Raw genomic sequence first — 17,332 nt, 5'->3', positions numbered from 1 at the left:
GGCCAGAGATGCCGGTGGCTGGATGTCAGTATTTGATGCTCTTTGTGGCTGGGCTGGGATAGGGATGGGGCCTATGATATCACCACTGTCCAGAGCTCTCCCTGCCTCCCATGCTCCGTAGGCTCAGAGAGTTGCCCGAGACACTGAGAGCTTGGGAAGTGACTTGGGCCAGGGTCCTACAGTGAGTGTGTGCAAAGGCTCAGTCTGGAACCCGGGTCTTCCTGGCACCAGGCCAGCTCCCTCCCAGCCATGACACCATGCTGCCTCTCCTCTTGAGGATAAGATAGCGAAATCTGAGATTCTGTGGGAGTAACTAGGGATGTTTAGCCTGGAGAAACATAGACTGGGTGGGTGGGGGGTGGGGCAGTGCTAGCTAGCTGTTTGCAGGTATTTGAAGGGCTGTCATGTATGTGGAAGAAAGGCAAGACGACTCCTGCTCGGCCCCAGAGGGCAGAACGTGGAGCTGTGGGTGGGGATGGGGGAGAAGGCAGATTCTGATTCAGCAGGAAAAGGGAATCCCTGATGAGGAGAGCTGGCCGACCACAGATGGAGGCCATCACCATGGCCAGGGAGCATCTCATCCCTGGGAGTTTCCAAGCAGATTCACTGCTGGGTGAGCTCCTGGAGGAACTTCAAATAGAGATTGAACTGAATGACCAGAGTTCCCTACCGACTTGGAAACTCTGTGATTCTAAGTCCCTTGCTGTACAAACAGAGAAACTGAGGTCCAGAGAAATCAAGGGACTTTGTCAAAGTCACCTCCCAGGTCACTAGCAGTGTGGCATGAATAATAAAAACAGCTCCCATTGACATGGTGCCTCTCACCCTTGTGAGGTGGGCAAGTACCTATGTTCTAAGCTCCATTTTTATAGACAGGGAAACTGGGGGGCATAGAAGGGAAGTCACCACTGGGTTCTGGCTCCAAGCTCTTGTTTTTCAATAAGTCCCTGCTCGAGTCTTCCAGCTCTCCACTGACAGACAGAGGAAAGATCTGAGATGGGGCCCTGGTGCCCCCTGGCCCTGCCAGAAGGAAACTTCCCTGACCCTGGTGCTCTGTGATGCCCCCAGGATGATGCCCGCCAGCTGTTTGCCCTGTCCTGTACTGCAGAAGAGCAGGGAATCATGCCGGACGACCTGGCCAGTGTGATCCGGAGGCTGTGGTCAGACGATGGTGTGCAGGCCTGCTTTGGCCGCTCCCGGGAGTACCAGCTTAATGATTCAGCTGCCTAGTGAGTACCTCGCAGGCTCCTGGGGAGGGACAGGCCTGGGGGTTGGCCCCTGCAAGACTCTTGGGATCACCTGTAAACCTGCCCCAGATTGCACCTCAGGCCTGGTGGGTGGGGTGGAGAAGGAATATCCAGGGCTCATACCCCCCCACACACGCGTGTACATGCATGCACATGCACACACATATGCACACACATGTACATGCACAGACCCTCTCATCCCTAGAAGGAAAGGTATGTGACAGGAAGGAGGGCCTAGGTAGGCCAACTCCCCTATATCTCCCCTCAGTCATTCACATTTCCTGGGGTTCTGCTGCATGGAGGGTCATGAACCACACAGTATGAGAGACCGGGGGCTAAAGACCCCTAACTGAGCTCATGAACCAAACAAAATCTAGTGAAGGGATAAGACAGACACAGAAAACTATCCTGTGGGGCCAGATGTCAGTACTGTAAAAAAGAGACAGATGAGGCTCTGAGATTTCAAAGACTGGTGACAATGTAGAATCCCATTTCCGTCTCAGTTCAGTTTCCTGAGCACCTTCCCCATGACAACGCTGCGAAGGCACCTTGTTTAGGTCCTTGGATCCATATTTACGGATTAAGAAGCTCCCACCAAGACAAGTGAAGTGACTTGCCCTAGGTCACACAGCTGGGACATGTCAGAGGGGGGACCTGAACCTAGGTCTATTCTGACCCCAAATCCATAACACAGCCCTTAGAGGAGGTAGCGATCCCTTCCATTTGGAGGCCTGGGACAGTGTATTAAGGAAATTATCAGTCCAAGATCCCCCATAAAGTCAGGGGTAGACCCCAGCCTCCTAGCCCTCAACACATAGCCCTGTGACCCCTCCAGCCCAGCCAAAGAAGGGCTCATCTCTCGGGTAATTTTTAGAGCCCTAGTGTTGGTCTGGGAGGCCAGACACCTGGTTTTCAGTAGTCCAAATGAAGCCTGAGAAGATGAATGAGAAACTCCCACCTCCCTTCTGGAGAGGGCCTAATACAGGAAGGGAATAAGCATTTATTTAGCACCTACAGTGTGCCCAACACTGTGCTGAGCACTTTTTTCAAGTGTTGTCCCATTTGATCAGGGGGCCGAGGGAGTTTCTTAAAAGCACAGTCTTAAGTCCCTGAGAGCTGTGAGACCACACGCAGCCTGCTGTGATATGAGGAGAGCCAGAAATGTGAGGCTGGGGGAAGCAGGGTATTTCAGGGTTTATGGAGCATTTTTCTTCAAACCACTACAGAAGCCAGGCTGGGCCTTTCCCCACTGTTGTCCTCATTTTCCAAATAAATGCAGAGCTGAGGAAACTGAGGCTCACACTGTGGAAGTGGGCTTGGATTTGAATCCCGGTGCTGGAGATGGGTTTCAGGCTCTGGTCTGTGCCCTGTCCTTCACTGGGAAGCCCCCTGGGCCTGACCTCCCTGCCAAGAGGCAAGACATGTGCTTGCTCATTCAGTGGCTCTAGTTGGGCTCCTGCTCCCTCTGGGAACTCACCCAGCAGCTCCCTGGACACGCTCGGCGGAACTCAGAAGCAAGTCCCAAACTCAAGGCCTGCTGTACACACGCAGCTATTTGGCTTTTGATGGAGGGCCTGACTTGGGCAGATCAGGGGGACTGGAGACAGAGAGACAAACCCCACGGTTTTTTTGGGGGGGGGGGCTTGACCTCTCAAATTCTGGGGAAGTATAGATTGTACAAAATGGACCTTGCCAAAGCTGGCTGCCAGCCTGGCGCTGGGGGAGAGGGGCCTGAGAGCTCAGGGCCAGCCTCCTGAAGGGTGGATAAGAGGCCAGCATGGGAGCAGGGAGGGGATGGTGCTTCTCTCTTAACCACTAGGTAGAAGTCCAGTCGCTACCGTGAGAAAGGAGGAAACAAGCATTTATTAAGCACCTGCTGTGTGCCTGGCACTGTGCTAAGCATTTTACAAATATCTCATTTGAGCCTCACAACCACCCTGTGACACAAGTGCTAATATTAACCCCACTTTACAGTACAGGAAACTGAGGCAGTAGTGTAGTGACTTGCCCAGGGTCACAGAGCTTCTAAATGTCTGAGGCCGAATTTGAACTTGGTTCTTCCTGACTCCAGGTCCAGTGGTCTGTGCACTGTGATGCCCCCAGCTTCCGGGCATACAAATAAATGGAAAGCTAGGCCTGCCCCTCTTAGACATATGCTCAGTGCCCTCCAGAAACTGACATAAAGCTTGGACAGACAAAACTACTTGGGCTGCCCCAAAATGAAACCCCTTCCTGTCCTGCCAGCAGGCCCTGGCAAAGTTGCCTTCACGCCCCCAAGAAGCTCTCTTTCTGGCCCCTGCTCTAACTAATGGGATTCTGACCCAGACCCTCTAGGTCCTCTGGGCCAAGGTGCCTCACCTTTTTGGCATCAAGGACCCCTGCCAGAATGCCTTCACACGCATAAGATAAAGTGCTCGGCATCACAAAGGAAACCAATTCTACAATTCTTAACATTTTTGAAAGGACAAGTTCATAAATCCCAGGTTAAGAAACCCTGCTCTATCTCATCCAACCCTCTCGTTTGACAGATAAGGAGATTGAAGCCCTGAGAGAGAGTCACGTAGGCCAGGGCACCCAGGAAATGCCACATGCTCCTCCTGATCTGGCCTCCCTGGTCTGCCCCCCTCTGTTCTTCCTCTGTCCTATCAGCTTTAGCTCTTGGCCTGTCCATCAGCTAAAGAATTAGTTAACAGGGTTTAAACCCTTCCACACATATTTGCATTTTAATTGGAAATTCTTAGGGCCCCACAGGAATGGGGATAGAATCTAGAATGACGGGCAGCCCAGATTTGTGGGAGGGAGTCTCCCCTGCCCCTCCTGTGTTGGATCAGATCACTTCCCTGCCAGGGCCCTTCCTGGAACCTGACTCCTGACTCTTACTTTTCTAGTCTTTCCGTTACATCATGCTGCCTTCCTAATCTCTGACGTTCATGTACAGTAGTGGTGCTTTATGTATTTCATTTGACATTTATGCTAGACCCATCATGTAGGTAGCGTAAGTATTCTGCTTATTTTTTAGATGAGTAAATAGGAATCCAGTGACGTTTGTCCAAGGTGCTATAGAGCTTAGTGCATATTATTCTTTTAATTTTTTAAAATCACATTTCCTTTGTTACAGTTGATTTGATGTGAGGGTGTATGAAGAGTCAAAAAGGACACGAATCCACTAGTCTTTTGAAAAAAACTATGTCATATTGCAGTGATGTTGAGAAAAGGAAGAGAAAAGAACTCCTGTGTATGAAATCAGCAACTATGGCAAAGTAATTGGGACAGTGCAGAGGAAGGGAAATACTTTATGCTATAGATTTACCTTATTTGATACAATTCTCTGAAAATAGTAAGAAAAATGATAACTTGCATTACTATTGAATTTTAAGGTATACAAAGTGCTTTCCGCCAAGGGTCCTGTTAAGTATACAAGTAGTATAAATATTATGATTATTTTACATATAAAAAAAACAGGTGCATACGAAGAAAAAAGAGGTTATATGACTTGCAAGGTTCATACACCTAGGAGATACTGAAGCTAGGACTGGGAGTTAGAAGGCTTAGGTTTCAAGTCTAGTGCTCCTTCCATTGCTGAGTTCCAGTTAGGCAAAGAGGATGTTGAAAGGAGGGTGAGGGTTAACAAAAGAAAAGGTAGTCAGGGCAGCATTGGGCAGTCTATAGAGGAAAAGCAGGAACTGAATTGTGGGGGGAAATGTTTGCCAGGACATATGAGTAATATCTTCAGGACGCTAGTTGGGAAACGATGACTTAGATGTTATATGATTTTCCTTATAAGTGATTCCTTATTCTGAAATTGTCCATTATTGTCATAAATATTAATCATTACAATGGTGATTTCTGAGGTTCACTATTAAAAGCTAATTAATGTCGATGGATCCGTAATTTTTTTTTAATATGGAATTGGGCAAATTAGAGGGAAAATGAACCAGAGTGCTATTATTGTATTCTTTCAGGCGCTAATATTTCTATAACACTGATAGTGATCATGATGTGGTGATTGGACATTTAGAGAAAATTGTTGTATTGTATTTTTTCAGATTATATTTTTCCACTTCTCTCCCAGCCCCTGAAAAGAAGAAAAACAATCCCTTGTTATAAACAAGTATAGTTAAGTTCCCCCACCCCCCCCCAAAAATTCCCACATTGTCTCCCGCTTCCCAAAAAAAATTTCAATCTGCATTTTCAAGTCTCTTTACCAAGGGGGGAAAGAGGGAGCAGGCGGGGGGAAAGGGTGGGTCGGTGTTCCTCTGGAATAACAGTCATTGTGTTGGTTAGAGTTGATTATCTTTACAATATTATTGTTGAGTTGATTATCTTTACAATATTATTGTTACTATAGAAATTATTCTTCTGGTTCTGCTTATTTCACACTGTATCAGTTATACAAGTCTTTCCAGGTTTCTGTGAAACTACCTCCTTCATTATTTCTTATAGCACAATAGTGTTCTATCACATTCATATACTATAACTTGTTTAGCCATTCCCTAATTAATGGACATCCCCTCAGTTTCCAATTCTTTGTCACTGCAAAAAGAGCTGCTATGAATAATTTTGCACCTTTTCTTTTTTCTTTGACCTATGAGTATAGATCTTGGAGTCATGACCCTGCTCACTAATCTTTTTTGGATCTTCCTGGAGGCATGTATTTCTAGTGGTCACATGATCTCCTGGCCTTTAGGTTGGGAGCTGCTCCTTGCAGGGTTTAGGGTCTCTTCAGGCTGTTGATGATGTTTGGATTTCAGGGTCGGAGTGAGTAACTGAATCCCTCACGGAGCTAGCCTTTCTCCGTCTGCCTGCTGATCTGAGAAGTCTGATTTCTTGCCCTCCCAGTAAAGGTCAGAAGGCTTTCTTAGACCTCCTAGAAGGAGGGAGCCCAGGCACTTGTGTGCAGATCCTTCAGGCCCACACCCCACCCTCTCCCTCACTGAAGGCCCCTTCCACTAGCGAAATGTTTGACTTTGCCAAACTGCTGTTCAGCAAGCATGTATTGGGTCCCTGCTGTGGGTGAAGGTAGGCCTGTACTGAGAAGGGGAGTAAAATCTTAATAACATGTGACCCCTGCCCTCAGGGAGCTTATGTTGTGGCATCAATAAGGATTCCATTTCTCCAGTGGTTAAGGTTGGCCAAAGCCCTTCCTTACAGCCACCCTGAGATACAGGTGGAAATATCCCCGTTTTGAAGATCTGAACGCAGCTCCCCTAACTCTGCCCAGCACTTTCTACCATGCTGTTCTCCCCAGCGCAGCTGATCGTGGGGACAGTCAGAGTTGGAAGGGACCCTCGTGCAGATCCCTTCCTTTTGCAAAGGAAGTCACTGGGGCCCAGGAGGAGGAAGAGAGTTGCCTACACTGAGTCAGGAACTAGACCCCAAGCACCTGATCGCTGGGCCAGGTCTCCTCGAAGCACCTTGCTGCAGCATCAAATGCTCACACTGTCACCCGTTCCCGGCGTTTGGAATGGGGGCTGCTTAGCTTCCTGGTCTGGAGGAGAGTCTATTGGCCCTTCCCAGCCTGGCCGGGCCCCCTGCCAAGCGTACCCCCCACCCTAACCTTTTGGGCTGCTTGGACCCAGTGTTAAACAAACAGTCATCCCCAAGGAACTGAGATTACTTTGTAGACACATTGTAATCAGCAAACGAACACTCCCCCCTGCTGGGGAGGGGGATGGTCAGAATCCCTGGGAACCCTCAGGATGGGGCCTAACGGGAGGTGGGCATTAAGAATCTGGGGAGTGTTGGCCCATCTCTCAGGCCTGGAGACCTCCCCTTAGCCCCTGGCTTTGGCCCCAGGCCGACTTCTTCTTACCCCCATCCTTGTCTTTGGGAGCTGAGGAGTCCAGCCACAGCCAGTGGTTTGGAAATTCTAGCTCTTACCTGGATGGAGCATCTGGATGGAAAATGGACAAGACACAAGAGTCATCCCCTGCTTACTGCTGGGAAGATTATGTCCACACCAGGCTGACCTGGAGCCCAGAACTTGGAGAGCTTTGAATGTCAGATTAACTTATTTGGGCTTAACCTAGTGCCTAGCATGGAGTCTTAGGGGGCGCTTGGAAAAAGTTTGTTGACTTGAAATGAGCTTGCCTTCTAGGCTGTGGGGAGGCGCAGAGTCATTAAGTATCCAAGCTGAAATGGGGCTTGGAGACCACCTCCTCCACTTAGGTTACTGAGGCCCAAGAGAGCAGGGCTAGGATTTGGTCAGGTGCAGTTAGTGGCGAGATTAGGGCCGGAATGCACGTCTTCCGCTGCAGGATGCTGAGCAGAAGGATGCTCTAACACAGTATGGTAGCACTGGGGGCAGCCTGTGCAGGCCGGCTTAGAAGGAGCAGCCCGCAGCCATGCCAGTGTACTGGGCCTCAGGGTCACAGGGTCATGGATTCAGAACCAATTACAGAGGAGGTCCAAAGAGGGGAGATTTGAACCTGGGGCCTCCAACTCCAGCTGCAGAACTCTTTCCACTGCACCCTTCTGCCTCAGACCAAGCTCTTGAGAATTCTCTTGTGCTTTTTTTCCTTCACAAAAGATTAATAATTGACCTGTTTCTGTGTAGGGAGAAGCCCTTTCTTCTCCCCAGTCACCGTCTCTCCACCCTAGAGCAAAATGCTGAAGGGAGTCCTAGTTTCCATTCTTTCTGAATGGAACTGGGATCTGAAGGGTACAATGCCTTCAGGTGGCTGTACTTTTCAACTTCTTTTGTGTCATGAACCCCTTGCATGGTCTGGGGAAGCCTAGTGACCCCTTCTCAGAATCCATTTTAAATGCTTAAGATAAATAGAATGACAAAGGAAAGCAATCGTGTTGAAACAGTTAGCAAGATATTAAAAACAAAGCAAAACAGCAGTTCATGGCCTGCAGTTTAAGAAGCCCTGCTCTAAGAGGACCCTCTAGTCCAGCTCCTCTCTTCTTGAGCTCCAGTGAGCCAGACCTTCCTGAAAATCTCACCTGCTGGCGACCTCCCCAAGCAGACCCTTCATACACCAGGAGCCAGCCCCCTCCCAAAGTCCCTTTTACAAGGGGCACCAAATATGGACTAGTTAGATCTGAAGCAGGTCATCACTGGCATGCTGTGTGACCCTGGCCATTTCCCTGATATCTTTGAGCCTTCTCAATGTCCCTGCATCTCCACCTGTGAGAGATAGATCATGAAGATGAATGCTGCCTAGTTCTCATTTCCCAACAGAAGGAGCTTGGAAAGGGAGAGAAAAGGAGGTACTGTATTAATTTAGGAGCCTGAAATGTCGGGACTAGGATTTGAGCCTAGCCAAATTTTCTCACTCTGCAGCTACTACTCTTCCCAGTTAAGCCACATGAACTCTCTGTGTGATGAGCATAGGGCAAGTGACTCAGTTTCCTCTTCCATGCAGTTTGTCTGGAGGGTCCTGTGCTGTGTGTTGGGCCCTGTCCTGCTCTCTGCTCAAAGGAGGTGTCCCTCTGTGCAGCATTGCCCTATTTCCAGTTAGAGTTCCAGGCAGCTGGCCCAACCCAGGCTTCCTCTGTGGTGGAGTCTTGAAGGGGTGGCTTCTCAGCTGTGTTTGTGAATGGACCTGGCCTCCCTTGGGTCAGTGGCTGTATTTGAAAGTCTGTTTTTTATCCTACTCCCGCTTTAGAGCCAAGTAGTCCTGGCAGATAGTGGAAGCAAGTCCTCAGGTCACCCGCGTGGGCTGGGTGGCATCACCCCAGAGGCAGGGCCCCAGGAGAGATGGCAGGGGCAGAGAGAAGCCCATGCTGGGAGGAGGTTCGGCTTAGGCTGGTCCTCCAGCTCCCCCCACTACCCCACCCCTTCCTCCTTGGATGGAAGGACAGGAAGTGGTCAGAGAGTAAGGACCAGCAGATAAATAGCAGAGGAGACAGGAGGGTGGCTCTGTTCCTCATCACTGCTCTGAAGTGAACCCAAAGCTGAGGGGGGGAAGGGAGCAGCAGTGCTCCCAGGCTGAAGGGCCACTTCCAACTTGAGTGGGAATTGGGATCTTTCAAGATTTCTGCATCTTTCATGTGAAAAATGTATCCTCTTCTCCTTGTTCCACTAAGAGACCCCTCCTCCTGCTCCCTTCTGAACTAGGAATTCAACCTTGAGGCCATTATACTTGACCTAGGGATAGAGATTGTAGGCCATAGTCACTGTTTAGTGCAAGACATCTTAACCGTTTTTGTGTCAAGGGCCCCTTGGGAAGTCTGAGAAAACCTATGGACCCTTCTCAGAATCATGTTTTTATAAGTGCATAGAATTACATTTTATTATACTGAAATATAGTTATCAGAATATTAAAGGAAAAAAAGGTTCATAGACTATAGGTTAAAAACCCCTAATCTAGTCCAGTCCCCTCATTTTACAATGAGAAAGCTGTGGCCCAGAGAAGTGAAATAATTTGCCCCTGGGTCCTACCCAGGGGCCATTGCCAGTAAGTCAGAAGTCAGAGTGGGCTCTGAGACTTTCAGTCCTGTGCCCAGCTGCTCTGCTGAGCTTTCTGGCCTGTGGAGGGCCCCACCCCCTCATCCTGCAGTCCTGGAACACACTCAGTACAAGGAAGGGCCCATGGAGCATTCGCTTTAACCTTCTCTGCCACCATTTTACAGGGGAGGAGGCTGAAGTCCTCGAGGGGCAAGGGCCTTGCCCATTGTCACACCAGCTACGTGCAGAGTTGGTCTCCTATCATTCTCAGCAGTCTGTATAGCAGGCTTGAACGTGGGAGCAGGCAGTGGATGGCCACCTCAGGGTGAACGGAGCTGTTAAGGCACTATGACGGTGGATGGAACTGAGGAGAGTTTGGGAAGGGTGTGGTCCCAAGGCTGTACTGCTGGGAATGCTGAGATCCCCAGATGGTTAGCACAGATATGACTAAAAGCAGTTTGGGCCAATGGTGGAATTCGGACTCTCCCTGCTAGTGGCTGCTTCAGGAAACAGCTCCCTGCCACGGCCGGCTGTCTCTGCATGGGAATTCCTGACCCCCTCAGCCCCCAGCCACTGCCTCATGGGCCTAAGCTTCCCTGTGTGGAACATCATTGTGCCTTGACATCTTATTGAGGTGGAGAAGTTTGTGGTCTGCTCTGGCCCTTCCACTCCATGGTCAAGAAATCAGTATCATTGTGAAGGGAGGGGGAGAGTTTTTCCAAGGCCTTGTCTCTAGCACAAGGCATTCTTGGCTCTGAGCAGGCCTTTCAGAGGTCAGTGCCCCCTGACTGGGCAACCGTGAGGACTGTTTGCAGTCAACAGAGGGGCTGGGGAGAGAGTGTTGTGTGTAGAAAGAACTTGTAGGCCAGAGGTCTAGGTTTCGGTCTTGGTTCTTCTGCTTGTGACCTAGGTGACTTTGAACAAGTCACTTTATTGTTATTTTATTATTAATAACAATAATGATAATGGCTGGCATTTATATTGTACTTTGAGGTCTGCAAAGCGCTTTACAAATAGTCTCATTTGATTATCACAACAGCCTGGTGAGGTGGGTGTCATTATTATCCCCATTTACCGATGAGGAGAGCGAATGAAGCACAGAGAGATTGTGTGACTCGCCCAGAGTCCCAAAGCTAGTTTGTGACTGAGGCAGGAACTAAATTTCGGTCTTCTTTATCTCCTGTGCCACCTGCATCCCTCAGTTTGCCTTTCCATTTCATCATCTAAAATGAGAAGATCTAGCTGGATGATCGCTATGGTTGTAAAGCCATGATCCTCTGATTTGCAGAGGTGCTGTTTGCGGGGAACCTCCTTAGAGGAAGAGGACAGAGGATGAGTGAGGAATGAGGCTCGTATGAACTGGGAAGTAGCCCTCAATGTGAGTGTGTGGTCCCGGTCACCCTTGGCCTAGGAAGGCCCATTGTGATGGTCACATGGAAGACTTTGTCCCCAGGAAAGGGATCGTGGGGGCTTGGGAGAGGGGCCTACTCGGAGACCCTGAACCCAAACCACACAGCTGGCTCTTCCCTCTTCTTCCCTCATTATTGACCAGGAGGCACAAAAAAGAACATATTCCAAGCCCAAGAGAAAACTGAAAGCCTCAGTTTCCCCTTCCAAGAATGAGATAATTAGACTAAGTGGCCTTTAAGATCCCTTTCTGTTTTAAATCCTCTCATTGTGATGACTTAGAATCTGGAGAACCAGCTGCAACGGTCAGTAAGCATGATGGGAGGTGGTGATGACCTAGCCCTGACAGAAGGCTGTTGATCATAGCTAGGGAACTTACTGAAGATGGTGGGACCTCTCTTCCTCCACATCAGAGGACCTCCTGGGCTAGCTCAGGGGGGAAAGGGATGCCTTGAGGTGCAAGGTTCACCAAAATCTGTGTCTTGGGGTCAGAAGACCCGAGTTTGAATTCCGATCCTGCTGCTTTCTTATTCGAGTCACTTAATCTTTCTAGGCCTCGGTGTCGTAACTGATACAGCTGGCTGACCCCTAAGGCTCCTTTTAGCTCTGAAGCCTCTGCTCATCCATAAATTAGGGCCAATACCATTTGGGACCACTCACCTCCCATGGCTTGTGCAGAAGGAAGCTACTTTATAAACCCAAAAATTTTAGCTTTATAAACCCAAAAATTTTAGCTAATCCTGAGCCCTGGGCTCCTGGATTTGACAACTCCATCCTGCCACCCTTCTTTCTCATGCTGATGCTAAGAAGAGGCTGAGGCCCAGTCTTTGCTTGTTCTGTCTTCCCATCTGTCCTAAGTACTGGCGTCAGCCCCATGGGCCCTCCTCCTTGGCTCCATATCCCCTGTCCTGGTTGCAGCAGAAGTTCTGAACAACCTTTTCCTTTTCCTCTAGGCCTGGCCTCTAGCATGAGTAACATTCCTGTCTTTGTCATGGGAGGCGGGGGTGACAACCAAGCTTCGGGTTTCTGGGCACACCTTTCTCCCTACCTCCAGCCCCCCTAGCCCACCCCTAACACAGCTCTCAGCCAAGGCTGTAGCATCCGTTGCCTAAAGTCATTCCCCCCCTCTCCCCATCCGTCAAATTCCAGTGAGAAAGCTGAGCTAATGAGCCATTGCTGAGGGCAGAGGTGGAGAGCTGATGGACTTGGATGTGGGGCTCCTGTCATAAGCTTTCAGGGGGTGGAAGGAACTTTAGAGAACCTCTGCTTTGGCTCCCAAGGAGAGGAGAAGAAGGGACAGGACAAGAGAAGCAAGGAGAGAAGGGATGTGAGTTAGCAGGAGAGTACAAGGGGGAGAAACTTGCCCCCACCCCCCTTCCTGCCTTTCTCTGTGAAGCACCGGGAGGGAGGCCACTGAACTCCCTCCTACATTTATCTTAAAGCCTATGCACATCACCATCGAGCCAGGCCAAGCTTAGCTTTGTCATTAAATCCTCAGGTCATAATTTGGGGCTCAGGACAGTGTGGGTGGGCCCAACACAAATAGTCCCTAGGCTGGGGTTCTGTCATGCTCCAGCCCCTCCTCCCCTTGGCAACAGAAGCCTTGAGCTGGGCTGGCCAAGGCCCAGCAGTGGAAGGGGGGCCCAGCCTGCAGGGGCTGTAGGCACATTCTGCCCTTCTGTATTCTCTAGAGATCTAAAGGGCATGAAGGTCATTCCTCAGATTCCAAGCAGCTGTGCCAGGTTAGGCCCACAGGCCAGAGGAGAGTCATAGCGGGTTAGAGCAGTAAGGGATGTACCTTAGCGGACATTCAGTCCCACCTCTTTAGAGAAACTCAGTGACTGGCAAAGGGTCACTGTTAAATCAGCACAGGGTGGACGTGAATCCAGGTCCTCTGACTCCAAACCCAATGTTCTTTCTACTTTACTTAGAGAGGGTGACTGAGGTCTCCTCCCACCTACTCTATTCAGCCATCCTAGCATTCTGTGCCCCCTAGCAAAGACCAGGGAGGGACTTCCTCTTCCCTGGAGGAAGTCTTTGTGAAGGCCAGATATAATTCTATCTTTGCCTTCGTAATAGTTCACTTTTCTGGAACACTCTTTCTCACAACTTGGAGCCTGGTGATCCCCATTTTACAGATGAGAAAACTGAGACCTAGAGAGAGGAAATGGATTGCCAGGGTCACACAGTAAATACAAGAGTCAGGATTTGAACCAATCTCTTCCCTTTCCAAGACTTCTTCCTTTGTCCATGCTCTGATGCCTCTTTTTTCCTTCAGGGACTAGGGGTGGGACGTGTACTGGCCTACCTTCATATTTAGGTGGTTGATCACCCGCATAATAGAGCAGTACACACACACACACACACACAAACAGCCGTTCATGGCACTCACAATACCCTGTGCCTGTAGTTCTGAGGAAGGCTGCTTCTTTCTGTCTTCATATCACACTGCTGCTGAGCACTCCTGCCTCTCTATCCATACCCCTCAGACTCCACATTTCCAAAAGAGGCAAAAGGTGGCCTGGGATATTCAGTTGTCACAGAGGCTTCCCAGAAGGACAAATAGGCTGAGACGTTCAGTTGGGTAATGAAAAATGCTCCAGGTTTGGAATCACTGGGCCTGGGTGGGAGACCTGATGCTATCACTGACTAGCTGTGTTAACCCAACGTAAGTCATTTTCTGTCTGAACCTTGTCTTTACAAACAAGGACAGTTTGTAAACTTCAGAGCAGAGGAAGTGAGAGCCCATGTCAGTAACAATAAGTATACTCACACTTGTACACACACACACATACACACACACACACACACACACACACACAACACACACACACACACGAGACAGGCTGGGGGGGTATTAGGGAGTGGGCCTAAACCCTAAACCATCCATGCCCCATCTCTACAGGACAAGTGACCAGGAGTTATACCCAAAGAGATTCCTTTGGACCACATGACCAGGGTGAGGTCAGGGACATTTGGTGCAGTAACAGACCCTGTCATATTAGAGCCTGAATCAGAACTGCCTTTCCTGTTACTATATGGTGGGCAGGCCAGCCTCCTAGGCCTCTTGACAGAGTTGCTAGTGTTTCTGACCCAGAGGGCTCTTGGAATTCAATGGATTTAGAGCTGGAAAGGAGCCTTTGACATGATCACATCCAACCCACCTATTTTACAGATGGGGAAAGTGAGGCTGAGGGAGAGGAAAGGACTTGCTCAAGGTGACACAGTAAGCAGCAGGGCCCAGACTGGCCTCCAGATGTCATGACTCTTTGTCCAGAGCACTTTGCCCTGTATTGCTATCTTACTAGCCCTTCGTCCCTTGTTTGGCTCCCTGCCCCACTCCAGGCATCTGCACACAGTAGGGACTCAGCAAAGGGCTGATTGCCAGCCTAGTTGGAACATGAAGGGCTCCAGCCAGGCTTTCTTCCTGCACAGCCTCCACCCAGCAGCTGTTGCCCGTAAGGTGTTTTGCCACTAATGAGAGAGCAGCTTTGTTAATTATCGGGTAAAAGGGACCTGAGGCCCTAGGGAACAGGTGTCGGCACCACCTCCTCCCCGTGAGGCCCCCAGCTCCTGGGCTGTGATGGGGCTGTCAGTTCCCTGGGAAGGCCAGCATGCATCAGCCCACCCTGCTATTGGGAGAAGGTGGGGCTGGGGTGGGGAGAGATTCTGTGTCTGGGAAGCTCTGAGCTGCTAATTGCCAGATTACAGCCTGGAGAATTCCCTGATTATCCCAGCTAATGGCTCAGAGGCAGCCTGTTTGTTCTAACCCAATTATATGCCAGAGATTACATGGCAGAGACCTAGCTGGAGCCTGGCTTCCCTCAGAGCAGAAGGACTACCTGGCTCCCGTCCTCTTTGGCCCATGCACACCATCCTTGGCCGAGTCCCTACTACTGGCCCTCTCCCAAAGAGAGACTAGGAAAGCAGAGCAAATTCATGAGAGGCAGGACAAGATAGTAGAAAGAACTCGGGTCCTAAAGTCAGGAGAGCAGAGTTTGAGTCTCAGTTCTTACCTTCCTAAGTTGCGACAAGTCGCTATCCCTCTCTGAGCCAGAATGTCCCACTCTGTAAAGTGGGGATAATTGTACTCAAGCTGCCTCCTTCACCAGGTTGTGGTGAGGAAAGTGCTTGGTCAACCCTAAAGCACTATAGAGAAGCAAGCTATTGTTCTTACTCAAGGTGCAGTGTATTACTGATTGAAGGCTGGGCTTGGAATCTGGAGGACTTGAATTCAAGTCCTGCATCTGACAGACTAGCTTTGTGACCTTGCATAAGTCACTGAAGCCTATCAATACCCCAAGCAGCTCTGGGACTGTTCATAACAGATGAGCTGCCCATCTGCATCTGCTAAAGGAGTTTTCAATATAACAACCACAGATCTAGATTTTAAAAAAAAATTTCCTCTTTCAGCAAACATTTCCCCAGCACTTGGGCAGGTCGAGTCAACTCCTTTGGATCTCATTTTCCTTAACTTAAAATGGTGGGCATAGGAGGGCTGGTGGTAATGGCCCCTGCCCCATCCCCCTCTCAGGGCACGGCTAGGATCTAAGAAGATCATAGATGTGAATGAGCTTTGAAAACCATACTCGGGCTTTTCAAGTGAGGGGTGGTGTTAGTTGTTTGAAGCAAAAACTAGAGGGTTTTGATAGGTGAGGCTGGTGACCCACAATACAGTGTATTTGGTGAGGGGAAAGAGGCGTTTTGGGTTTGGTGAACACATGTATAGGGCCTGGGTGTATAGGGAGCAAATAGGTATATTGAATGCTGGGTTTCTCTTGTGTTTGTGGACGGTCCTTCCTTCCTAACCCTGTCCTTCTTTTTGCCCCACCCAGCTATCTAAATGACCTGGAAAGGATATCTCGGTCCGACTACATCCCCACCCAGCAGGATGTGCTGCGAACCCGAGTGAAGACCACTGGCATTGTGGAGACTCATTTCACCTTCAAGGATCTGCACTTCAAGTAAGTTGGTAAAACCAGGGAAGGATAAAGCAAAAAAGAAAGCTCTCAACTAATATCTTTGATATAAAAAATGTTCACTAAAATCTTAGCAACAGACCCCTTGTGTAGTCCTGAGGTGTCTCAGCCTGAGTGCACTGAAGGGCCAGAAGCAAGGATCGCAGGAATAAGATGTAGTGCACACGGGGACCCAGGAGGCCATCAAATCCAGCCTCTTCATTTCACAGATGGGGAGACTAAAGCCCAGAGAGGTTAAGTGATCACCAGGGTCACACAGATGGTCAGTGGCAGAGCCAGAACATGACCCTTGGCTCTTAGACTGCTGATCCTGCCTAAGGTCTGGCCCTACCTCCAGCCTGCCGGGCTTCCAACCCTCACAGGGTTCTGTGATCCCTGCCCTTCCCCCTTTGTCAGGGCAGGTGAGTGGGAGAGAGGTGCTTGTCTTCACTGGGTGACCGTTGCTCAGCCCAGAGAAAGATGAAATGACCCACCTCAGAAAGCTGAGTGTCCCTAGTCTAAGACAGTCACTGTTTATTAAGCACCTACTACATTCAGAACATAAGGTAGGGGCTGACAAGAAACAAAACTTCATGATCATAAGAGAGATATGATATGATAAAGTAGATAAGGGTTGTCCTCAGAGTCAGAGTCACCTGGGTTCAAATTCTTCTTCTTCTTCTTCTTCTTCTTCTTCTTCTTCTTCTTCTTCTTCTTCTTCTTCTTCTTCTTCTTCTTCTTCTTCTTCTTCTTCTTCTTCTTCTTCCTTCTTCCTTCTTCCTTCTTCCTTCTTTGCTTTTGTTAGGCAATGGGGTTAAGCGACCTGCCCAGGGTCACATAGCTAGTAAGTGTTATGTGTCTGAGGCTGGATTTGAACTCAGATCCTCCTGACTCCAGGTCTGGTGCTCTATCCACTGTGCCACCTAGCTGCCCCCAAATCCCTGGCCTAGTGGACTGTCACCAGCATGCAAGGATAGAATGCATTTCTTCACCTAAGCTCTATAGACTAATAAAATCACAGGTCTAGGCCCAAATGAAGTGTGGCAAGCACTTCTCTAGCTCTTTAAGGTTTGCAGAGCGCTATATGTACATCAACTCCCAGGTCCTCTCAGCAATCCCATGAGGCTGGTATTATTATCATCCCCATTTTACAGATGAAGAAATAGAGGCTAAGACAAGTGGTTACCCCAGGTCACACACCTAGCATCATAGGCAAGATTCCTGACTTCAAAGCCAACACTTTATCCGTACTACCTCCAGATAAGACAAAGTCCCTGCCCTCACGGTGGGAGGATGATAAACAGCAAGATGGTTATATAAGTGTT

At 49.3% G+C, this 17,332-nt stretch overlaps 1 protein-coding gene across 2 annotated transcripts in view; it reads left to right on the top strand.

Moving 5' to 3' along the window:
- Positions 1–17,332, top strand: part of GNAI2 (G protein subunit alpha i2) — a 102,103-nt gene that overhangs the window by 72,870 nt on the left and 11,901 nt on the right. For both annotated transcript variants that reach the window (XM_020999001.2, XM_078152362.1), the window contains exons 4-5: positions 1,069–1,229; positions 15,885–16,013. In XM_020999001.2, coding sequence (XP_020854660.1) covers positions 1,069–1,229; positions 15,885–16,013 — 290 coding nt within the window. The remainder of the gene's footprint in view (positions 1–1,068; positions 1,230–15,884; positions 16,014–17,332) is intronic.

This window comes from Phascolarctos cinereus, unplaced genomic scaffold (assembly GCF_003287225.1).
Source record: "Phascolarctos cinereus isolate Bilbo 61053 unplaced genomic scaffold, phaCin_HiC Scaffold_4;HRSCAF=312, whole genome shotgun sequence".
Lineage (NCBI taxonomy): Eukaryota > Metazoa > Chordata > Mammalia > Diprotodontia > Phascolarctidae > Phascolarctos > Phascolarctos cinereus.
This window is presented reverse-complemented; position numbering and strand designations above follow the sequence as displayed.